At 51.1% G+C, this 23,519-nt stretch overlaps 9 protein-coding genes across 9 annotated transcripts; 2 read left to right on the top strand and 7 right to left on the bottom strand.

Annotated features, from left to right (window-relative positions):
* Window positions 1-780: 780 nt before the first annotated feature.
* N7462_008805 (GSK family serine/threonine-protein kinase) lies at window positions 781-2,616 on the bottom strand (the record flags this gene model as incomplete). Its single annotated transcript, XM_057080519.1, has 7 exons — window positions 781-914; window positions 1,013-1,217; window positions 1,323-1,516; window positions 1,660-2,008; window positions 2,109-2,192; window positions 2,282-2,454; window positions 2,571-2,616. 7 exons carry the CDS (start codon window positions 2,614-2,616, stop codon window positions 781-783), a joined length of 1,185 nt encoding a protein of 394 aa, XP_056930847.1.
* Window positions 2,617-3,973: 1,357 nt separating this feature from the next.
* Window positions 3,974-4,290, bottom strand: N7462_008806 (uncharacterized protein; the record flags this gene model as incomplete). The annotated part of the gene is given in 2 exon segments (XM_057080520.1): window positions 3,974-4,035; window positions 4,047-4,290. The coding sequence occupies 2 exon segments, from the start codon at window positions 4,288-4,290 to the stop codon at window positions 3,974-3,976; spliced, it is 306 nt and encodes a 101-aa protein (XP_056930848.1).
* A 2,089-nt stretch (window positions 4,291-6,379) lies between these two features.
* On the bottom strand, window positions 6,380-6,742 carry N7462_008807 (uncharacterized protein; the record flags this gene model as incomplete). The annotated part of the gene is made up of 1 exon (XM_057080521.1): window positions 6,380-6,742. The coding sequence occupies one exon, from the start codon at window positions 6,740-6,742 to the stop codon at window positions 6,380-6,382; it is 363 nt and encodes a 120-aa protein (XP_056930849.1).
* Window positions 6,743-11,759: 5,017 nt separating this feature from the next.
* tom40 (TOM complex pore protein TOM40) lies at window positions 11,760-13,046 on the bottom strand (the record flags this gene model as incomplete). Its single annotated transcript, XM_057080522.1, has 3 exons — window positions 11,760-11,909; window positions 11,989-12,636; window positions 12,735-13,046. Coding segments are annotated over 3 exons (1,110 nt in total), but the record flags the coding sequence as incomplete, so codon positions are not given.
* A 710-nt stretch (window positions 13,047-13,756) lies between these two features.
* N7462_008809 (bifunctional fructose-2,6-bisphosphate 2-phosphatase/6-phosphofructo-2-kinase) lies at window positions 13,757-16,078 on the top strand (the record flags this gene model as incomplete). The annotated part of the gene is made up of 11 exons (XM_057080523.1): window positions 13,757-13,770; window positions 13,923-14,111; window positions 14,179-14,214; window positions 14,274-14,398; window positions 14,452-14,621; window positions 14,682-14,762; window positions 14,814-14,921; window positions 14,978-15,097; window positions 15,153-15,527; window positions 15,575-15,751; window positions 15,824-16,078. The coding sequence occupies 11 exons, from the start codon at window positions 13,757-13,759 to the stop codon at window positions 16,076-16,078; spliced, it is 1,650 nt and encodes a 549-aa protein (XP_056930851.1).
* Window positions 16,079-16,206: 128 nt separating this feature from the next.
* On the bottom strand, window positions 16,207-16,652 carry N7462_008810 (ubiquitin-related modifier 1; the record flags this gene model as incomplete). Its single annotated transcript, XM_057080524.1, has 3 exons — window positions 16,207-16,324; window positions 16,377-16,541; window positions 16,594-16,652. 3 exons carry the CDS (start codon window positions 16,650-16,652, stop codon window positions 16,207-16,209), a joined length of 342 nt encoding a protein of 113 aa, XP_056930852.1.
* Window positions 16,653-16,865: 213 nt separating this feature from the next.
* N7462_008811 (Elongator subunit ELP2) lies at window positions 16,866-19,341 on the top strand (the record flags this gene model as incomplete). Its single annotated transcript, XM_057080525.1, has 2 exons — window positions 16,866-16,994; window positions 17,056-19,341. The coding sequence occupies 2 exons, from the start codon at window positions 16,866-16,868 to the stop codon at window positions 19,339-19,341; spliced, it is 2,415 nt and encodes an 804-aa protein (XP_056930853.1).
* A 598-nt stretch (window positions 19,342-19,939) lies between these two features.
* On the bottom strand, window positions 19,940-21,599 carry N7462_008812 (uncharacterized protein; the record flags this gene model as incomplete). Its single annotated transcript, XM_057080526.1, has 2 exons — window positions 19,940-20,038; window positions 20,088-21,599. 2 exons carry the CDS (start codon window positions 21,597-21,599, stop codon window positions 19,940-19,942), a joined length of 1,611 nt encoding a protein of 536 aa, XP_056930854.1.
* An 895-nt stretch (window positions 21,600-22,494) lies between these two features.
* Window positions 22,495-23,407, bottom strand: N7462_008813 (putative ABC transporter; the record flags this gene model as incomplete). Its single annotated transcript, XM_057080527.1, has 2 exons — window positions 22,495-23,219; window positions 23,284-23,407. 2 exons carry the CDS (start codon window positions 23,405-23,407, stop codon window positions 22,495-22,497), a joined length of 849 nt encoding a protein of 282 aa, XP_056930855.1.
* Window positions 23,408-23,519: the final 112 nt, after the last annotated feature.

The raw sequence follows: 23,519 nt of genomic DNA on the forward strand, positions 1-23,519 counted from the left end.
CCGCTGAAACCAGGACAATGACATTGCAAAGAAGACGAAGAGAGGGGAAAGAAAAGAGAAGGGGTAAGAAAAAAAGAGAGAGAAACAAAGCAAAAAAAAGAAAAGGAAAGGGACGCAAAGGGAAGAAAATAACAGGGTTTCTAGCGCTGCAAGTCGTAGGAAGTTCCACGAAACGGATCAGCCGGGCCTGTCGGCCTAGGTCAATTCGTATCGAAAAGAAATGGCAACGACCGGTGATGCATCTCGAATGTCCCAGGGTCGAGAAACAGCTTGCTGCGTCTGGGTTTCCTCCCCTCGACCGATGAAGCTATGCTAGTCTTCAATCCCGGAAGGCAGACTTGCACAGAAAGGGTATCACTTTTTCCTCCCAAGAGTTGTCGCAGACACCTCAAAAAATAAAACTCCAGGTCATGGACCTCCCACCGTTGCGTGACAATCATCAAGCCCCTTCAACCGCTTCCATATGAACTCGAATCCGGGTTTCCGCTCGGCTCTGAATCAAGAGGCGCCATTGCCATCCCACTCCTCGTCGGTTAACCAGTCAACTCCTTCTCCTCATTTTCCCCGACAAAAAGGTGCGACCTCGCCATGCCCTCCGCTGGTTCAAAGCAACAAAGGTATACAAACTCAGCCAAGGGCCTGTGCTCTCAATTTAGAAGCCCACTCGAAACACGATGGTTTGGGATCGATGGGTCGGCAGGTCATCAAACTCTCACGCACTGGCTGCGGAACGCATTTTAACGAACAGACGTGTCCCTCGCGGAGGTGGCATCGGTCAGCTCAGTCGAGGTGAGCCATCATTTCCTCCTTCGACAGCGGCTTGAAGTTGTTGATGTCGAGCCCTTGGGCCTCCAAAGCCGGGCGCGCGTGAGCAGGGACCAGTTGGGCATTGAGTTCAGGCGCAATGGACAGTTCTGTAGAGTGAGAGAGAGCCATCGGGATCAGTATAACAGTCCATCGGAAAGGGAGAGCGATATTCGCTTCCCCCCCCGGAGTGATTTGTGGAGCTTACCGTGTCGTGAGAAATCAAATAGACTGGGCATGTCCTTGGCGGGGTTATTGTGGTGACGGGAATCGGGTAGCCGGGTAGACGGATCCCGCAGCTCATCGAAGAAGGGATGGCACATGGCCTCGATCGCCGACAACCGCTGGGTGGGGGTGTATTCTAAAAGAGCCGAAATGAGATCGATGGCCTCCGGGGGCGCCTTGCGGAACACCTAAAGGTTGGTCAGCATCAATGATTCAAAAGCACCACGTTTTCGCGATCGGACCAGCCGACCGAGGCGAACCGGCGGCGGGAAAATCGAAATGCGACTACGTACCTTATTGAAGGGATGGGGCTTGATCTGAGGGAACTTGTGCTCCATGTAATTCGGATTCATAGTCCGAATCTGTTCGCGAGTGGGAGTCCCAAGAACCTTGATGATCTCCACCAGTTGGTCAATGCCCGATTCGCCGGGGAAGAGGGGTTGTCCCAGCATCAGTTCGGCCATCACACAACCAGTCGACCAGACATCTACCCATGGGAGAGGGGAATTAGCCTCACGAGGTCCGAATACAACAATTGGGCGGGGCGGGAGCGATGTTATCCGGGAGAAGGAAGGGCAAGAACAAAGCAGCGGGAGGACAGTAGCAGGAGTGGGAGAAAGACAGGCGTACCGATCTTGGTGGTATAGTTGGTGGCTCCGAAGATCAACTCGGGGGCCCGATAATAACGTGAACAGATGTAGGAAACGTTGGGTTCATTTTCGATGAGAATCTTGGCGGAGCCGAAATCGCAGAGTTTCAGGATGCCGGTGTTCGGATCCAGGAGCAAATTCTGGGGCTTGATGTCACGATGGCAGATGCCTTGAGAATGGATGTAGGCGAGCGACCGGAACAGTTGGTAAATGTAGAGCTTGACCTCCAGCATGGGCATGGTCGTCTTGAGTTTGTTGAAGTACCGCGAGGCTCGGTACACGGTTTCCGGGACATACTCGAGGACGAGATTGAGGTACACTTCATCTTTCTGTACGAGAAAGAGAGAAGGGTGGGACATCGGTCAGCCTGAGGATTTTGGGGGGGGGGGGAGGGGAAGAGAGGGCCGCGGGAGAAGAGGTCGCACATACCCTATCGCCGTTGGAGTAGTAGAAGGCCTTCAGCTCAACGATGTTTGGATGGCGCACAATCCGCATGATCTGCAGCTCACGATTCTAAAGGGGCGAAGAAAATCGGTGAGTCGAGGGAGAGGGGGAAAGGACTCAATGAAGTCCGCGGCATAATTCAGGAGCGTCCGCCTTACCTTGAAGCGCTTGTCCTGGAGGACTCTCTTGATGGCGGCATCCTCGCCGCTGGGGGCCATCTTGGTTTGAAATACCACACCGAACGATCCATTGCCCACGATCTTGCACTGGGTGTACGAGATCTCCTTGGCTTCGCCGGTGAGTCCATCCTGGACCTTTTCGCGGATGACCTCTGCGCGGGTAAAAAAAAGAGACAGACTGGTTAGTGGATAGGGCCGCAATTGATGACTTGAAAGGATGGGGATTGAGGGAGGTGGGAGAGGGGGTGGGAGAGTAGGAGGATCTTACCACCCATGCGCAAACTTGGGAACAGCCCAGGCCGACTCTGTGACATCGCTCTGGGGGAAGGGGGGAGGGGGTGGGGGGGGAGGGGGGTGGACGGATGAATGAAGGGAAGAGAAGTCGAGAGGGAGTGGAGGTGGAGGATATGCTATTGAGGAAGAGAATCCGTTTTGGGCGAGGTGTGTAGGTCGGTGGAGAAGCTTCGGAGGGGAGGAGAGGGGGGGGGGGAGGGGGAGAGTGGGCGGAAGGTCCGAACGGGGCGAGTCGAGCAGAAACGGCGCCAAGCAGCAGGAGACCGTCGAAGGGGAAAGTGTGGGTAAAGAGAGAGAGAGAGAGAAACGGAGGGCTGGGCGAACAGGACAAATGGGCCAGGTAAATTGGTGGCCAATGGAGAGCCGGTGCGTTGGGTCACGGGGAATCCAAGGTCGGTGACGTGGGACTCCGGATTTATGAGAGTTCCTGGGACTCGAGGGGACGAGATAACCGAGTCACTGGAAAAGGGCCACGGAAAGCGATCTCCAAGACGAGCAGCGTCCGAGGGAAAGAAGGAGAGAGACAGAGAGAGAGAGGGAGAAAGCAGAAAATAGGGAAATAGGGAAATGGGGAAATCCAAGCTGGTATAAGCTGGCACAAGCTGGCCCTCCGGTACTCGCGCTGGGCCCGTATACTTGCTGGGCCCGGTACTCGCTATGGGGAATCTCGAAGAGCGAGACCGTCCGCCAGAAAACTCCGCACGTACAACACAGAGCCAAAAAAAAGAGATAGTACAAAATGATGATAAGGGACGGGCGGAACAGGAGAATGCAAGGCACAAGAAAAAAAAAAAAAAAAAAAAAAAAAAAAAGAGATACCCGTCGCGCACGAATCTTAGATACCCATACTTCTCCGGGGCTCCTGGGGAATGATGCTGATGTGGTTTTGGGTCGGTATGGATAGTCGGGGATATAGTTCAGATTCGGTCAGTAGCCATCGAGGAGGCACCGATGCAGGCACGCGAGAATTGACCCAGTATAAGCAAAAATCATACGATAGGCTCCGTGCTGATCCCCTTTCGAACGAGTTTCTTATTTATACTTGACGCCGTGGGCTGGAGCGTAACTTGGGGGGGGGGGGGGGGGGGGGGGTTTGATTTCGGCCCCCCGCGAGTATTCTCAGATTTGCTGCTGCATCGGTCTTTTTGGGCCTTGGCCACTGGCGGAGTCAATTCGGGTTGGATTCCTCTAGTTTTATTTTTTATTTTTTATTTTTTATTATTATTGTTTTCCCTGGTAGTCTTCTCTTTTGCTCGCTCTCTCTATCTCTATCTTGCGCGCGCCTGTTTATGCATCTTCACCAGTTCACAAAAAAAGAAATGAAATGAAATGAAATGAAAAGGATTCAACAAAAAGAAAGAAAAAAGAAATAATAGCTCAACCAGCCAGTTTCGATAGACTGGCAGAGCGCTTCCAGTGTCCGGTACCGCCGAGACCGTCTTGTTCGTACCTAATACAGTACCAATACAGACCGAGCGGACCATACCGGACATGATATCATCGGTATCCGCGGTATCCGTCAGTACGGGATTCGAGCATGCCCTCTCTCCCCAAACCCTTCCACGTATATCGCCTTCTATGTCCTGCACTGTCCCTGTCCGTTGCCGCCTCGGCATTTCGACCAGCAACGTGAATGGGCCAACCATCCTCCTCCCATGAGCTTCGCTCTTGCCGTCCTTTTGCGCATCGTCCATCATTGACATCAAACAATCCCAAAATAAAAAGAGGATCCCGGAAGTACAAATGTTCCGGGTCGGGTGACCACCCGTGATTTTCGCAGGAACCGCGGCCATTGGACCTCGTGACCCGTCCAGGTGACTGGGAAAAGCTTGGGCCACCGCTTGGGAAGTTGGGGATGACCACTTGACTAGACGCATGGAGACTAGACTCCCGGTGAGCTCGGTCCCATGGACATCGGCCAGAGCTCTCGAGGGCCAGAGGTACGTTGGTCAGGGCAGATCATGCCGGGACTTTATTTTTTTTCTCTCTTTTCTTCTGCGCCGAGCATGAGCCCCATGGGTGAAAAGAGCGTTCTGGCCGAGTTGCCCGGGCTCGGGGTCCAGCCAGGGCCCTGGCCCTGGCTCTGGCCACATCGAGCAGGACCGGAAGCGTGGCTTCCATGAAGGCTGAATGGCCCAGTTCCTATTTCTCCTCCCTCCTTTCTAGTGCGCGACTAGGAGTCAATGATATTGACTAGCTAGGCTGTACTATTCAGACTATACTATCCAGACTATACTAGCTACACTATACTATCCAGGCTATATTATCTACAATCCACTATCTAGTCTATACTATATAGACTCAATCTTATATTAACCACTATACGAGATAAGTGTCCGAGGATTGTAGGGTGTTAGGATTGGAGGGAGATCAGTATCGAAGGCTACCACAACGGAGGACGGAGTATACTCGACTGGTGATCGTGCCTCCTGGACACCTCCGAGATGGGCCTCAGCCCTCTCACCCCGACGACATCTTCAGACTCTTGCTCGTCCATGAATGATCCGATCTATACTCCGTAGTCTCGTCTGTCCTGCATCCAGGCCCCGTGCCAACGCCGGCCCCAGCGCCGGAGTCGTCTCCCCAACTCCGGCTACCATTTTTACAAAGCAGTACGCTTTGGCGATATCGTCTACATTTTCTATTTTGGGGTCTGCTGCCGCTGATGAGGTTTGTTTTTCTTCTTTTGCCCCTGGCACCGTCGATCTCGGTTTCAGAGCTCGAGCCATGCCATGCGAGATACGGCACGAACGGGACCCGGCAGCCCACCGAACGTCGATCCCCGGTCCTCATGAGGGCCCATCCCGAGCCCCCCATTCCTCGTCATGATCATGCCCAGGATCCCCTTGGCATGTGCGGTGAAGTGATCGTAACCGACCGCCCCCCCCCGACTCCGAGTCATTGGGATTCTGGCCGTCGTCCCGTCTCGGGTGCATCCCTGTACCATGCAGTGCACCACACACACGCACACAGAGAGAGAGAAAGAAAGAAAGAAAGAAAGAAAGAAAGAGAAAGAGGGACAGCAGGCCCGATGGCCAGCGAGGTCCAGACCACATGTCGACAAGGTCACCGCGGAAACGAGGCCAGACGAAGCTCCACAGGCCCCTCGCAGGGCAACACAGTCAAGAGAGCAGCACAGCACGTCCATTGGAAGCGAAGACGAGAAGCAGAATCGGGTGTATCGAGATCGTAAGGCGAGGCGAGCGATCGCTCGTTGTCGCGGCTGATCTGACGAGTCTGCTGCGGCTCTGCCAATGACAAGAGCAGAAGCCAGGCTGACCGATCACCCCGACGAGGTAAAAGGTCGGTATCTACGCGCGAAGAGGCCGTTCAATGCATCTGTCTATCCAGGGGATGGGGGCTTGCAAACGCCCACAATTGGAAGATCGACTCGATGTTCAAGGGGACTCGGCTCCTGAGCCGTCGCTACTGGTCCACCTTCCATCATTTCCACAAGAACAATCATTCCACTGCGAAATCCGTATTATGATCTCGGACCACGAGCTGGACATATCGTGTGGACCTCTTCCATTCTTCAGACGGGAAGAAGACACTCGTTTGATGGGTGATGGATTCCTGGTGGCGCCTCAGATTGCTTGCTAGCTTTTTTCTTTATTTATTATTAATATTATTTTCTTTTTCCGAAGATAGTTTTTCTCGAGTATGCACTCCCCCTGGGACACGGAGAGCACTGGTACCGGGGGACTGTTTTGTTCTCTGCTCTCTATTTTTGGATTACAAAGAAAGAGGCTAAGGAAGGCAAGGCCGACGGCAGGAATGTAGTCATAATCGGGCTATCAGTTCCTGGCGCTTGCCCCTGATGAGACTTGCAGACTTACCGGTGGACTCGGTGGGTTTGGTGGGCTCGGTGGGCTCGGTGGGCTTCTCTGTTTGCCCATGCACAACCAGCTTCACGAGGCGACCCAGGCCGAAGAAGAATCGCAGCGGGCCGCTATGGGGCCTGGCGAGGGAGAAGCAGGCCCAGATGGGGAGAAGACTCCCAACAGCAGCCGTTGAGGTGCTCTCCCCCAGCTTCGGGGGCAGAAGGGGGGCGGGCGCACCCAGGGTTGGGGCCCAAGCGGCACTTGCCCTCGACCAACGTGAACGCCCGCTGCAGGCAACTGCACCTGGCTGAAAAAGGTTCATGTTGAGACACGGCGGCTGGGTCAGCTAGAGCCAAGGCTGCAGCTGTGCTGCATCGGCTGTTCAGCGTCTGTGCATTTCCGGGTTGAACGAGCCAACGAGGGCCCACGGAGTCACGGGAGCCTGTACAGTACCGTACCGTCCACCCAAATCAGACCAGTACGCATTCCATACCCAAACCGGTTTTGGTTTCGGTTTTCCCACGCCGGCATACCAGTATTTACGCCTTCGAGACGTTTACTACGAAGTCACACCAGAGGTGCAGAGAGATGCAGAGAGATATCGATCCCTCGACTATCTGGACTACCTTTTCCTGCCGAAGATAACTGTGTCTACATGTATCTATCTCTATCTACATATCTCTCTGTATATCTCTCTGTATATCTCTCTATATATCTCTCTCGTTCGCTCACTCTCTCTCTGTCCATCTATATCTCTCCCCGAACTCGACCCCCAGTTAGAAGCCCCCCCCCTGTCAGTGCCGTTTCTGCCAGAGTCACGGGTCACCAGTCACGAGCCACGAGCCACGTCCAACTAGACTAGCAACCAACCAACCGCAATCAATCTTTGCTGAGACGGACAATTTGATGACCAGGGGATCCGAGGGACCGAGCAAACCGGCAGCCACCTGACCAGGACCAATTTTTTTTCTCTTTGGCTGAAGCCCAACATCACCAGACGTTCTTTCGCCACAATGGAATGACGTAGGGCTCCGGCACGGCCCCGTGGAAAGCACGCCGTGAGCCCCGTTGGATGCGATCTTGAGGGGACCAACCAGAGAGATCAACTCATCCCAGAGAAAGGAACCAATCCCCAATTTCCTTCCGCCCAAGACCAAAGAAGGAAACAAAGGCAAAATCCAGTTGTCGGTGGGCCTCCCTGGATCAGAATCAGCCCTTCAGAGCCACACCCCTCATTGATGACCTGGGTATCCAAGTATCTGTTACTTGATACTCCGTGCCCGCCGACGGAGAATGGGCGACCCGGGCCATTTCGGGACGCACGCCCAACTCCAAGGGGATGGGGGATGGTCAAAGTGGAAAACCGTCAGGGCTGCTCTGTCGTCGTCTCCAGCTAGAGGATCTTGGTAGACGAGATAGTCAAACCCCGTCTCATTCGCGTTCCATCCACTTTTATTATTACTCTTCATCCCAATTACTGGGATGGATGGGTCCCGCCAACATATCTCCAGCGGTGGTTGGGTGCGCTTACCCGGCACCAACCCGAGCGAACCGAAGGAGCAGAACCCAGCAGAGACCACCCACAGCCTAGACGATCGCAACCCGGTGTCTCTTGTTGGACTAACCGGCATGACATCGGGAGATGATCGAGAGGGAGGCGGGGGAGAGGGGAGGGGTTGTTTACTGTGCAATGCCATTTGGGCCGGCCCGAGAAGGACCGGAATGTGCTCTGTTCATCCAGCGTGCCGCCGGCATAGGAATTGGAAGTATATGCGGGATGGGCACCGCTTGTTTTGCCTCGCGCTCGACGTCTACGGGTCTCAAAAGAAGACGCAAGGCCCAGCATGCTCAAAGCCTCCATGTTGCGACTGCATGCAGTCCGAGACTGTCAGACACGTGGGAAACGGCCTGCGTCCCCAAGGGGGAGGAGCGTGTCTACAGTAGGTATTTTTTTCTCATGCCAGAAATTGGGATCCAAATGGGAAACCATGGGAGGTGAATCCGTGCCGTCCCCCCGTGCCGCAAGGGAAATTAAGACCGCTCGGGAGGAATTTAGAAATGCCACCTAGAAGGATGCCACACATGCGAAACATGCGAAACCTACGGAACATGCGAAACATAATCCTGTCACAGGGCTCATTGGCCCACCGTCAGGATTTCCCCCTGGTTCTTTTTGTGATTTGTTTCCTCTTGAACGACAGGTCGACAGGTTGGAAGAGCGAGCGATCCAGGGATCCGGAAATTCCCAAATCGGGGTCGTGACCATTCCGATGCCCCTGATCTCAACCAACTTTGTTGATGTTCGGCTATTGAGAGTATGTACATAGGACATGAGGACAGTGGATAGGACTAAATAGGCCGGGTCATCAGAGGTTATACTCCATCGTTCATCGCGTCGTCCGCCCTCGATCGGCGCAGGTCAATAGCGTCTGTCATCGGGGCGTACGAGGTAGGTGTTCCCCCAACCATCCCACGATGGGCGTTAGGGTCGACGATCTGCCATCATTCGCGACGATCGAAATACAGCATCGTGGATCTTCTCTCTTTCTTTCTCCCTCACACACACACTCTCTCTCCCCGCCTTCCCCCCTGCTCTCTTTTTCGCGCGTCTATGCGGGAGACCAGCCTTCCCCCGCTCCCCAATAGGCATGGATGGTTAGGCTGATTTTTCTCCTTTGCCCTTTTCCCATTGTATTTGGGTGCCCATCGTGGGGGACTGGAACCAATCAGACTCGCCTCGCTCCGGCATCACGTCACAGTGCCGCCGTAGTGCTGATAATCCAAGTGCATTGGGAGTGTGCATTGGGATGCCATCAGCGCCCAGCCACGTCCCGATTCCACTTCGTCCAAGAGTCTGATTTCAATGATCTACTGTATTATTGACTGGTCCGAAATGCCCACTGCCTGCACCATCACGGACTAGCTCGTGAACTATAACCCAACTGAAGAAGTAAATAACGGCGGGGTATCATCATCATCAGCGAGGTAGGGATAGCCCACGACCAAGAATACGCAATTCCAGGTGGTCAAGTTCCCCTATGTACTCTGCACCATATATTCCTCTTATACATACTTTCCTACTTGCGTTGAATTACATCCCACCCCCTTTCGAAAAGTAAAATAAATATGCATCATAAGTCGCACATGGGCTGCCTTTCACGATGATGACTTTTCAAAATGGAGCAATTCCCGACTCGAGACCCATCCAACCAGGACGCAACCAGAAGTGGAGTGGAACCCCCTCCCCCCTCAAACCCACAGGCAATTTCAAGGAAAACGAGACGACCAAATCGAAGCGCGACAGGCGATTGGATGTTGAGCAAGAGGGTCACGGGCCCTGCGAAGTGTAATTGTGGATTTCTGGACTCGTGGATATTGTTGAGAGTGCGTTTGGATGTTCGTCCCCGCAGCGAACCCTACGGGGCCGCGCATGGTTGTTCTCCTCCCTCCCCCTCTCTTGGGCGCCCCCGGTATATGCAGGTCGCCAAACCGGGGACGACAGGGACCAACGGCGGCCAGGGTGATGTCAGGGACCCAATAGACGGGCTTTGAATCGCGGGGTGGCTGTCTCTGTTATTCACGCTCCCTTATGATTCCTAATGATCTAACAAGATATGGTTGGGGGGAGAAAAGGTGTAGAAAAAAAAAAAAAGAAAAGGAGGCTGATGCTTGGGCATTCAACCCTTTCAACCCATTCCGATCCTCTTCTGCAACTTCCCCTCTCTCATGATATCATACTGCTGCATAGCCACCAAGGGATTGGGAACGGGGGGTTATCAATCGACGGATGGGAGATTGATACCATTGTGGCGGTTCAAAGGCTGGCCCAATAGCCAAGAAGGAAAGATCCGGTCCTATCAGCCCGAGTCTCGGTCTATATGTGCATATCTACATCCTCTATCTGACAATACTACTACGTATTACGAGCAGTAGTCGTTCCTAGCGACAAGTAATACCGAGGTGAATCCTGGACTGCCCTCCTTTTCTTTCCTTGCCTTTCTCTATCCCTTTTCCTTCGGTTGGCCCTATGTCATTGTTCAGGATTGAGAGAGCAACGATGCTTCCGATAACTCCATAGTATTAGGCCATTCACAAGCGTTGTATCCACTCCTACACCCCGGAGGAGTCTGTTTGACGCTTTGTGGGGGGCTTGTCCATTTCAAGTTCGCTGGGGTCTCGCAAATTCCCTTATATATGGTTCAAGAGGGACCAACTCCTCTCAAGCGAGAAAAAAAAGATACGTAGTGGAATAGAGCTAAATGGTCCAGAAGTAATGTGCTCAGATCATCAGATCTAATGGGTATGGTTGGTTCATTGATCTTTCTCTTTCTCTCTTTCTCTCATGGAGATAGCGTCAGGTGTAGATTGAGATTGGTTGTCTGGAACAACATAGAGATATATCTTTGCACCAACCAGATTCCCATTAAGATTCCATTTCTACTGTGCAGATCATTGAAAATCAGCCCAGGCATGCCGGTATAATACTTCATATTCGTAGACCATTGCCATCCAATCTTATTCAACCGCTCCCAAGCGACACTCAAACTTGGTAGATGGGTTCATTGTTGCTGGGATTTGCATCTACTGTGCTAGTTCTGCTGAGTGGAGAGGTTCTCACATCGTACGACGGAGTCGAATAGGAAGAATATACACCAGGCATCATCCATGGAGTCAAACTATTACTTCTACCGATCTCTATCCAGCAAAGTGCCAAAGAGGCTGATTGGGCCGATGACTACTCTGAAAGAGCTTCCCATCAGAGGTTTCTTCGCCTCTCTGCTCACCCTAGGCTATACAGAACCCACCGGTTATACAAGATGCAAAAATGCTTTGCGATTTAGATTCAAAAGACTGTTTTACATTGGTCCGTCTATGATGCGAAAAACATAACCAGGGGGACTCTCCAAGGGCGCAACCACGCACCTCCCACCTCGCAAACTTTGCCATCCCACGGGGGCCGAAAAGAAAAGACACCATGGCCATGAGAAGGGAACCCAGATCAGGAGATAAACAGGACATAGAAGACCACGGACCAAAACATAGCTGGAGAGATGCGGACATCAAATGTCAGGGGAGGGGGAAGAAAGATAAGACGGAAAATCGGAAGGAGGGGGGGGAATAACAGAGATGTGAATCTATACAAAAAAAGACATGGGACTCTCCATGGCGCCAAACAACTGCCGTCACCTCCCGGCAATCCGATTTTCCAGTGGATGTACCGACAGAGAACGAACAGATATACCATGTCAATCCAGACATTTCAAGGGGGAAGGGCGAAGAACTAATAAAACAGAGAGGGTGAAGGATGATTAGCTCGAGATACCTGGCAGAAAGGTACCAGACTCGAGAGGAATGGTGAGAATCTCAGACATTGAGAGGAGATTAGAAGGGAGGGGGATGATGCTGGCGGCATCAGCCTTCTCCTGCTGCTCCATCAGCTCCTCGCCGGCGATCTCGAGAGAGACGGCAAGGCCGACCTTAGCCGTTTGCTATAAAAAAAACAACTCGTCAGCATCAAGTCGTCGGAAAAGAGAAGTGAGGAGGGGAAAAAGAAGAACATTGTCATACCTTGGCCTGGTCAATCTCACCAGCGAAGGTCAGAGAGATGGGCATGGCGATACGCTTCTCCAGAAGACAGCTGACCTTGCCAGCACTGTCGACCTGGGCGCGGAAAGAAGAGGCACGGAAGTCGTACTTGGCGCCAATGGCAGTGGTGCCATCCCGGCTAGGACCGCCCATCATCATCGCGGCGGCGTTGGGAGCGAACTGGAGGTTCATGTCGACACCGGCCTCGACACGCTCAGACAGCTTGCGCCAGTAGGTGGCGGCGAAAGTGCCCTGAGCCTGCAGCTGAGCAGTACCGATCCAGTCATCTCCCTTGTACTTGGCACAGTAGGACAGAGCAGTCTCCGGGCGAGTGTTCAGGCCCTGGCGCTGCCAGATGGCCTCAAAGCCGAGGGCCAAGCTGGGGGTAATGGACTGGAGGTAGCTACCGACGAAGATGCCGGTCAGGCCACCCTCCAGGAAAGAGGGGTTGAAGGCCTTCAAAGAGGCAGAGAAATCTTTGCCAGTGTAGTCGTTGTCGATCTGCATCAGACCCTGGGTGGCACCAGGCATGATCTGGGCGTTGGTCTTGGTGACCAGAGACGGAGTCCAGCGCCAGTTGTAGACAGCGGAGAGAGTGCCATCGCTTCCGAGGTTGCCTTGCATGAAGACCTGTGGACAGGAGAGAGATTTATAGTTAGATATATGAAACCGACGCTCAATTGAAAGCCTTCGATGAAATGGGACAAAATAGGATGCTCTGTGCTTACCTTAGGGCTGCCGTACATGGCCGAGAAAGCGTACGGGGGCAGATTGCCGGATGAGCCCATGGAGAACGCATGCGACACACGGAACAGAGGAGACATGCCAAAGACCTTGGTCAGGTCGGCGCGGAGACCAGAGAACATGAAGTTGGACAGCAGGACCTCCTTTTGCACCTCACGCGCGATGTTATCTACAGTGCCCGGGTTGGGCAGATTGAGCTGCGCCCTGCGCTCGGAGAACGAGGTGTATGCATCATTAATCACTGCCATGGCAGGGTTTTCCGTGAGGAAAGAGAGGGAGGATGTGAGATCGGCCATTTTTGGAGGCTGAGAGGTGAAAAGTATCGAGGTGTCGTCACGCGATGCCGGTCAACGGGTTCGTTGTGAGGAAGGGAGAATGGGCACGATGAAGGAGGATTGAGACCAGCCCGGGATATCTGGACGAACAAACGTCTCAGAACACGTAGACTTGCAAGGAGGGCTGTATCTGATCCGTTCGGAGGATTGGGGGTTGGTTCGAGGGAAGCGGAGCTGAAGACTTTCCAGTGAAAAATGCCAGTTCCGTTGCGCCTTTGGCTGCTGTCGCCGCCCGGGATCAGGTTAGGTAATCACGGGCTTTCTCGGGCGTGACCAAATCCAGAATGCACGGGAAACTGGGGAAAAGAAAGAGAGAAAAAGCCGTGAGGAGGCCAGATAAAGGTTCAATTGAAGGAAGAGATTATAGAAACATTCCACTTTGGAGGCCAAAACGTGTATTGAAGCGTGATGGAGGGCACTGGTAGAAATGAAGCGTAGAGAATAGAGCCTCCAACATAAAAAAGGCCGTAGGGACGATCCACCCGATATCTACTCCGGCCTTATCGTCTATACCGCCTCTCCCACCTTCCTGGTACTTTCATCCCTCGATCCTTGCCTTCACGAGACTCTCTGTGAGCATTTGTCCTTCCGACTTGTTCGGTCTGCCGTGATACCACATTGTCTGGAGTCTCTCGGGGAACTTGTCGTCACCCCCTTCCAGCCCCGCGATCATGGATACCTTACTGTAAGTCGGCTTTTCCAACTCGATATTCGAGTGACCTGTCTATAGTACTGTAAAAGATCCCCATCGATCTTCCTTCTCGCAAAGCCTTCCACGAAGGGCCGCTGACAGAAATGTGGCCATCGGCCTTGGGACTGTGCGCTGACGTCAATCAGTACTGCAGAAATCGTGGCCAACTCGCCCCAGTTCCGGCGAAAGTCCTCCATTTTTGTTGATGCAATTCATGACCTGCCAGAAAAAGCTGATCTTGCCCCAGCTCAGCTCTATAGCACTGAGTCTGGCCGGCTTTTCCATTCTGGCCGGATCGTGATCATCACTGTGGGGTTGCCCGCCAGAGGCAAGACGTAGGTCTCGCCAGGTCGCGACAAGCAGTTTTCCCGGTAGACAAGCTGATTAGATCTGACGAAATAGACATATCTCGGTGGCATTAGCACGGTACCTTCGATGGTATGTTTCCGAACTAGGCTTGGAGCATCGGTCTTCCCTTATTGAGCTTGATTTTATAGTCCAGTGAGCACTAACATTTCTGAAAGGCTAGGAGTCAAGACCCGAATTTTCCATCTCGGTGACTATCGTCGTGCTACGATCCCATTTGGCGAAGATATGCCCGATGATTATTTTTTCGTGAACGGTACGCATGGCGGTTACCGTCCTCCCTTGCACGCTGATCTTAACGCGGTATAGCATCGGCGTCATCCGTTCTGCTTCGCCAAAAGATTGTGAGAAAGTGTAGAGAAGATATCTATCACTTCTTGAACCATGAAAATGGTCAAATTGCGATCTATGATGCGGTGAATCCTCTGGCCTCGGGGCGACGCTCGCTTGCCAAAGAATTTGCAAAGCATGACATCGAGGTAAACTTGCCGCATTTACCACCATTGTTGACCCTGTTTTAATGAATGTCTTACTCTCAGACTCTCTTTATTGAGTCTTGGTGTGATGATGAGCGTATAATTGAAGAAAACGTGCGCAGGGTCAAAATTTCCTCTCCTGATGTACGTATGACCTATAGGATTGTGGTCCCTCCAAGCTAATCATCCTACTAGTACATTTCATGGAGCCCCGAGGATGCTGTCAAACATTACCTGACTCGCATCTCATCCCGGATCCCCCAATTTCAAACCATGGAAGAGAAGGACCTCAATTATATCAAGGTTTTAATTTCTCTTCAGACCTATTCTCTTATGTATCGTGTGCTGATATTCGACAGATGATGAATGCTGGGGAACGGTTGATTGTGAACAACTGCAGCTTTGGCTACCTTTCTAACCGTATTGTGTTCTACCTTTTGAATCTTCATATTAAATCGCGACGAACGTATTTTGTTCGGGTAGGCAACTCCTATTATTTGCATCAGATATGAATGGACTAACCGATCTGCTTAGGCTGGTGTTTCTCTCGAGGCCGATTCTTACAAGGCAGATGCGTCTCTGTCAGACCAGGGCGAGGAATATGCGAAGAAGATGACCGACCGCCTGCTTGAACATCGAGAATCAGAAAAGCGTGCTATCGTTGACCGAGGCGATGCGGCCTATGAACTTCGACCGTTGAAGGTCTGGACTTCAACCAGACGTCGAACAGTCGAGACTGCAAAATACCTTTATGACAGGGGTTACAAGGTTCGGCAGCGTTCACAGATGAGCCAGCTCAACCCTGGGGTTTGCGAGAAAATGTCAGAGAGGCGAATTCGTGCCGAATTCCCTGACGAGGTTGCAAAACATGAACTTGATCCCTATCACCACCGGTACCCTCGAGCAGAGGTAAGTGTGTTTATCATGATGCATACTTCTTTTGTTGACTTAGATAGTCTTATCACGACCTTGCTGTTCGCCTTGAGCCGATCATCCTTGAATTGGAGCGAGAGCAGAACGACTTGCTTATCATTGCCCACGAAAGTGTTCTGAGAGTCTTGTATGGCTATCTCATGGCCTGTAACGCCGCCGACATTCCGTTTTTAGAGTTCCCTCGGGATGAGATTATTGAGGTGCGATACGGTCTATCCTTTTTATAAACTCTGTTCTGTATTTGGCTAATCATCATTCCATCATTGATCCAGATCATTCCTGAAAGCTATCAAAATGAAGCACGCAGAATTCATATTCCTGACCTCCCCGAGGAGATCATTCCTGACTCTCCAGAGGACTTGAAAATACCAGTGCCTCCAAGTGGGGTGGTATCTCCGATGTCAGGCCTGGGTAGTCCACAGGATGGCGGTGCAACTCCCCAGAGCGGTTTTCGCACCCCCAGTGGACTTCGGACTCCGCGCGAGCCTGAGCGGATCTCCCAGCAACATGTTGAGGACGTTGTTTAAAATAGCCATCCACCAATTATGTTTGCATGATCTGATAGACTCATGTCACGGACCAACTTTTCGGCTCTGATCGCGCGTACAATATTGGTAGTAAATCGCTTGATTTTTCTAATTCTGTGTCATCCACACTAGCCTCCATGTAGCGTTGAGACAAAGACAATATTATCTCCGGGCTGGAGTTCATATGTTTCCTCTCCTTCAAGTTCCCAATCGGCGTCATTGATGAGAACAAGAATCCCTGGTCGCCTGCCATATTGTTAGTCTCGGGCTCCTTGCGAATGGCCACTGTCCCACGTACACATTGTCTTCCATAATAAACATTTCCTTCCTTTGATCTTTCATCAAATTGTCCACCAGGTAATGCAGCAGGTATGCGATATTCGGCTGGCTCCCATCGTCGAGTCGAGCGGGAAGTGCGACTTTATGCTTTCGTTCGTTTCCAAATAGCAGCTCGAGGCCACCACTGTAGGAACATTAGTATTGGGCTGCAGAAAGTGAGGGATGAGCGGACGAACGTGAACTCGACGGTGATAGGAGTTGAAGCACCTGCGCCTCCATTTGCGGTGTCACCCATGGTGTCAGTTGTTGAATTGAGAGACCGAGGATATTCCAAGAGACTGTGACTGGTAGAGAGTGAAATCAGCAGCGAGGAGGGGCTGGGCGGGAGCGCTCTTATCGATAAGCCCGTTTCCACAATTATCTTTCGCGACAGCTCTTTTCCTCCACCACGCCGACCCTCACTCCAGACAAAACGGTGCGTCCGAGTTGTTTCACCCTTCTTAAAACCATGGCGTCCGTTACGACCGATTATATTAGCGTGGGAGGAAATCGGCATCCGGGCGCCGCCGATTGGGATGTTCAATCGGGTGTGCTGGCCTTCGGTGCGGACAACAATGTCGCCCTGTGGGAGCCTCTAGTAAGTGCATAGGCATTCTATAAGGAGTGACATATATTGTGCAGAATTAACGATGATCTAGGATGATTCTAGCCGAGGTGTTTATGCCCTTCTCGTCGGTCATACCGATAAAGTCAGTGTCGTCAGATTTTACACCTGCCCCTCGTCTGGGACGAGATTTCTCCTCACCGGCTCTGTCGATCGGACAATTCGAGTATGGCAACAAGATTCGAGAAATATCCGCAATTACACACAAGTCTCTTGCCTTGAAGGTCACCAGGGATCGGTGAATGCGATAGCGGTGGCAGACGGGACAGATGTTGTCGCGAGTGGTGCTGCAGATGGCACAGTTCGGATCTGGAGAATCAATCAGCGAGATGGCGTCAATTGCGAATTGCTCGAGTCAATCACTATGACGCCTCGTTTCTTTCCGCTTACATTGTCCTTGCGCGTTCTTGATGTCAACAATGGCAAACCATTAGTGTTGGCCGTTGCGGGGACTACGACGGCGGTACAGATTTTTGTTGCAGAAACATCTACCAGCCAGCCTAATTTCCAACGTCGTACGGTGCTTACCGGCCACGAGGCATGGATCAGATCTCTATCATTTACTCTAGACAAGCAGAGCAAAACAAATGATATTCTGCTAGCTTCTGCCAGCCAGGACAAATACATTCGCCTATGGCGGTTGTGTCGGGGTGAGGCCAAGAAGCCCGCGCAGATTGACGAAAGTGACCCCCTACTGGGTGGCATGGAGCCTACATTGTCCAACAAAGCTCACGAATTTGAAGCGGGAGGATCAAAATATTCTATCACCTTTGAAGCTCTGCTCTTTGGAAACGAGGATTGGATCTACACTACCGCATGGAACCCCGACCCGACACGATCACAACTCCTCTCAGCTTCCGCTGATAATACCGTTACAATCTGGGAACAAGATCCAGTTTCCAGTGTCTGGATGTCTGTGGAGAGAATGGGAGAAATTAGCGTTCAAAAGGGATCTACTACTGCAACTGGCAGTGCGGGTGGTTTTTGGATTGGACTTTGGTCCCCAGATGGAAAGCAGGTGGTGAGCCTTGGCCGTACAGGTAGTTGGAGGGTATGGAAGCATGATTCTGAAGCCGAAATTTGGGTGCAAAAGTTTGGCATTTCAGGACATGTGCGTTCCGCGAATGGTGTACAATGGGAGCCCAACGGTGGCTATCTCCTTTCGACCAGCGCCGATCAAACTTCTCGTCTTCATGCCCAATGGGTGCGTGATAACAAGCATTCTTGGCATGAATTTTCTCGCCCTCAAATTCACGGATATGATCTCAATTGCATTGACACACTCGGGCCTGCCCAGTTTGTTTCAGGTGCGGACGAAAAGCTACTGCGCGTGTTCAACGAGCCCAAGCAGATTGCGGAGCTACTCGGAAGGCTGAGTGGGTTTCAACAAAAGATCGAGGGCGATCTACCAGACACCGCTGAAATTCCTGTCTTGGGTCTGTCTAATAAAGCCCAGGGAGATGAGGCCCCAGTTGAGGAACAAGTATCCACTGAGGCAGTATCTTCCACCCCTGCAGCTTCATTGATCACCGACACCCCGCCACTGGAAGATCAACTCTCTCGATATACTCTGTGGCCGGAACATGAGAAGCTTTATGGTCACGGCTATGAAATCTCAGCTGTGGCTGTCAGCCATGACCGTACACTTATTGCAACTGCGTGCAAGGCCAGCTCGATTGATCATGCAGTCATCCGTTTATATGATACATCGGACTGGCACGAGATCAAGCCATCTCTTACTGCGCACTCCTTGACCATCACTGATCTTTCATTTTCTGATGACGACAAGTATCTCCTGAGTGTTAGCCGAGACCGTCAATGGGCGGTCTTTGCCCGGAGTGACGAGGAGCCGACTACTTTTATCAACTTTACCACAAACCCTAAAGGCCACTCTCGAATGATTTTGGGTGCAGCATGGGCTCCGAATAAGACTGAGCGCATTTTTGCTACCGCAGGACGTGACAAGTCTGTCAAAATTTGGCAGAAGACCGACAATACTTTCACTTGCAAGTCAATTGTGGCCTTGACGTCTGCAGTATCTGCAATCGCTTTCCTGCCTTCCCCTTACAAGAACTCATTCATCCTTGCCGCCGGAGAAGACAGCGGCTCTGTTTCAGTCCACGGGATCGCCGTGGATAGCCTTGAAGCCCAACATATTGTGACAATCGACCAGTCAATTGCACCTTCCAGGGCAATCACTCAGCTCTCATGGCGCCCAGTTTCCCCGACTGAAGTGGAAAACAGAGACTGTTTCGAACTTGCAGTGGCCAGTGAGGACACTTCCACGCGCATATACGCCATCTCCAACATACTCTCATGATTTGTATATAGACACGAACATAATGTTAATGATGGGCGTTTTGTTCTCCTCCAGGCTCTAAGTTCAAGCCGTATAGTAAATTTCTAGTGTCCTGAAAGGTTGGCAAAATATAGTGACCCTTATCTTCTCACCCATAAATGGTGCAACAGTGCAACAGTCTAGCTTTGAAACAAAGTTTGTTACTTGCAGAGGTATCTCGACGTGTGCCTGAAGTGAGCTTTGTGAATACAGTCCCTGGCATTGTGCGGGGAGGAGTTCTGGTTTTGCGAGTCGCAAAGCGAAATGCAATCCTGATTGCCTGAACGAAGTTGCTTGTCATTCATCGAAACCTCGCCAGTGGAGTCAAGCGACATGCTTTTCTGGCGACAAGTGCAATTGATTGCACTACTGATGAAGCTCCTGGTAATGGCACTATGACGGCTACTTCTAGCAGAATATATTTTGTCAATAGCAATGAAGACGTCTCGACCAGAGTTGAGACTACGTTCAAGGTCGATGGGACAGCGGAGAAGGCGTAGGAGTATATCGCAGCTGTCATAATCGATGAAAGGAGTTGAATGAAAGCTATGATATTGTTAAAACAAAAAGAATGTTCCGATCAAGTCTCTCCTTCAAACTCTTGGTACGTCTTGAACTTTCTTGTGGGTACCTTTCTATCGAACATGATATCTAACTCTTGATACGTTCTATTTTTGGTCTGCAGCACAAAGTCAGAAAGTGATAGCAAAAATTCAAAAAAGACTTACCTCTGGAAGTCTCAGATAACTCCAGATGAGAGAGAAAACAGAAATGCCCCCGAAAACAAACTCGATCTTTGCACCAGCATTAAGTGCTCCCGGATTCAAGAAATAGGGCCCCATAATATCAAGAACAAGATATGATAGCCCGTTTATGGTTGCAGTGAGAGACAGCGTCTTTGCTCGCAGCTTTGTTGATGGAACCTCGCTCGAGATAATGAACCCAAGAGGACCAATTGTCAGAGCAAACACAAATTGAAGGCTAACAAGCATACTCGCTTGAGCCCATGAGTAAGAAGGCGTAGAGCTATAGTCCTTGGCAAAACATAAGAGTGCCACGATCCAGAGAATAGTGACAGAATAGCTTAGCCCAAATAGCCAAGAGGTCCGTCGCCCAAACCAAGCTAGCGGAAAGACGCTTAAAAGGGTTCCAAGAAATGATACTCCATTCAAGGCGACACCCATATCGAATGCCTTCTCGGCATTTAACCCAACCTGCTCAAACAGATAGGTAGCAAATCCAGTGGGATTACCAGAAAAATTTTGCACCACAAACAACATCGAGCAAATCTCAAGTCGTCTGCGGTTAGATCCCTTGAAGCAATCCCAGTAAGTTGTACCAGTTTCTTGTTCGCGCTCATACAGGTCTGTCTGAGCCATCATCGCTAAGGTATTCAAATTTTGGTCCTGAATAACTTTACTCGTCAGTTTGTCAAGAGCCTTCTTAGCCTCATCCAGTCGATTCTGTCTCATCAGCCACCAAGGCGATTCTGGGGCCCAGATCAAACCAATCAATAGGATGACAGGCCATGCCCACTGAACAGCATAGGGAATCTTGTACGCCCATTTGTCAGGTCGATTCACCAGACCTCTGGTGATGCCCGTTTGAAGGAATTGTCCAATCGTATAGCACAGCTGGACGTAGCCAGTAAAATATCCCCGAAGAGATAGCGGCAGCACTTCAGATGCATAAGTAGGTGCGAGAACATGATAGCCTCCCCAGATCAGACCGGCAATATACATGGATGTCGTCAAAACAATAATGTTTGACGCAAAGAACTGCATGAATACCAAGGCAACGGTAAAGCAAAGATACAGTGCCATTGTCCTTCTTCGTCCTATCAGATCCATTGGAATAGCACATGCCCAGGCCCCGACAACTTGTCCTACTATAGGCCCCATAGACATTGCCACTTGCCATTGCGTTGGAATTTGATAGCCACCTCCAGGGGACTTTTGGCCGAAATGTTTTTGAAATGCCGGCAGGGCATAAAAGTTGCCAGTGATCTCGATGTCGTACGCTCGCATGATGATACACAGCGAAAAGAACACTGACCAAAGTGCCCCGGCTCGATGCATTCTGAGAGCTTGCCAAGTAGAGACATCATGTTCCATGCGTGTAGCTTGATCGGCCATTTCTCGATTCACAGCATCTAGCTTGGTGTGATGCTCAACAATTGGCAATTGCGCTCTGCCAGAGACAATCTCTGGGAGCTCTACAGCAGGACTACTGCCCGCCATAGTTGAGATCTGGAAAATCGAAGAAGGGTTCAACGAAGTAAGAAGAAGTGAGAGGACCTTTTTGACCAGGAACAATCACGTAAGGATTAGAATACTCGCAAATAATGAGATTTGCTCTCGTATATCTGGTTTTGTCATATCGTTTACCCCGCATCAGAAAGCTTTGTTCGATCCTTATCCGATTTTTGAGTCGGCGTCTTCCCCGAAGGGGTATCTTCGAAGGATTCCTAATACCCGTCGGAGAAATGCTGATTGGATATAGATATTGAGTTTTCAGATTGAATGAATGAAATCTTATATTTTGCCGAGGAAAAACGAAACTGAACGGAAGTGACTACTTAGCTTCTCACCCGAGACTGATTCTAACGAATTCGACCTGCGATTTAGGTTGATCAAGCTTGGTTTTTGGAGTAAAGGAGTACGCCCGACTAATCGGAACCGGTACTCTCTACACAAGTAGGGCTAGGCAAACAAATAGTCTTTTGTATTTTCATGAGATATGATGTTATTGAAAGCAACCAAGACGTACCCTCTGTTTCATAACAGGAAGAGAAAGAAAGAGCTTCGCCCCGTTTTGCAGAAGGAATTCCTCACGTTCAGTCCTATCCGTTTTTTACGTGCACCATTTTTGACTCTCGAAAATGATTTTTTTTCTAGGTGATTAACATATCCTTGTTTTTCTATGGCTCATGGGTGAGTGAAAACTCCCAGTGTTGAAGAGACCTGCCCTGTAGACCCCAAAATGCCCGCAAAAACCCGCCGATGCCAGATGGTTGAACCCAATGATTGTTGAATGGCATGATGTTAAAAAGACTCCCCATTGCCCCAAAAGACAGACAGAATTAGAAGGTGAAGGTGAAGCTTGAAGTACAAAAGAAGGAAATGCAAGCGTTGTTCAGTCATGCTTCTCCAGACCGTAACCACCGATCGCGTCTAGAGATCCATAGGTCTTTGCCTGGTTTGATTCACCATCGCTAGTGCCGCCATTGCGAGGTCCACGCGCCTTCAAATCCTCTTTCAGCCATTTGAGAACCAACTCTCCCAAACGGCTATTTTCAGACGTCCACTCAGGGACCTGATCATGGAACTTTTCGACGGGGCCCCAGGCCTTAACCTGGCCGAGGTGCATGTGCACTAGGTGAGTTGGCCACTGAGCAAGGTTGTCCAAGATGTGAGTCGCATAGACGATGGTACAGGGGCGGCTTTCCGTCTCCCGTTTAAGAAAAGCAAGGAAGTTGCTTCGGGAGAGGAGATCCAGGTCCACTGTGATCTCGTCAAGGAGCAAAACCCTCCAGGGCCGCAGCAAGCCCATGGCTAGCTGCACCCGACGTCGTTCACCATCCGAGACGGCATGCATGCGCCAGCGTAGATCAATGTCGAGGATATCGACAAGCTCATCACGCCTCTCCGGATAGGCATTCCCGCCCACCGAAGCCAATAGCGTGGGCACATCGATGTCAGTACGTACAATGCTGTTCAGTACCCACTCCACACCCAAGTAGGTGACGCCTTCCAAGCTGTCCTTGAAAGGGTCTTTTCCACCTACGGTAACGGTGTCTGTAGGAGCCAGGCGCTTTCCGGAGACCAGGCGGAGTAGCGTGGTCTTCCCGGCGCCGTTCGCTGTGCATCTTGCATTAGCCAAGCCTGTCTATAAGAATGTAATGCACCGCATTTAGAGATTTACCGCCGATCAGAAGAGTCCGACTTCCGGGTGGGAGGTCCAGCTGCACATTTTCCAGCCCCGCCGAGCCATCTTGGAATTTGTAGGAGAGACCCTGCACCGCAATTGATGGAGGTGGAGTAGCCATGGTAGACACGAGAGATCCCAAGATGGGATCAGAAACAAGAGTAGAAGAATGAAGAAGGAAAATGAGCGAAAAGCACCTGAAAGACAAAAATGAGTCACACTGTTGAGGTTGT

The sequence above is a fragment of the Penicillium macrosclerotiorum genome (assembly GCF_028827735.1).
Source record: "Penicillium macrosclerotiorum strain IBT 26536 chromosome Unknown utg000008l_segment0_segment0, whole genome shotgun sequence".
NCBI lineage: Eukaryota > Fungi > Ascomycota > Eurotiomycetes > Eurotiales > Aspergillaceae > Penicillium > Penicillium macrosclerotiorum.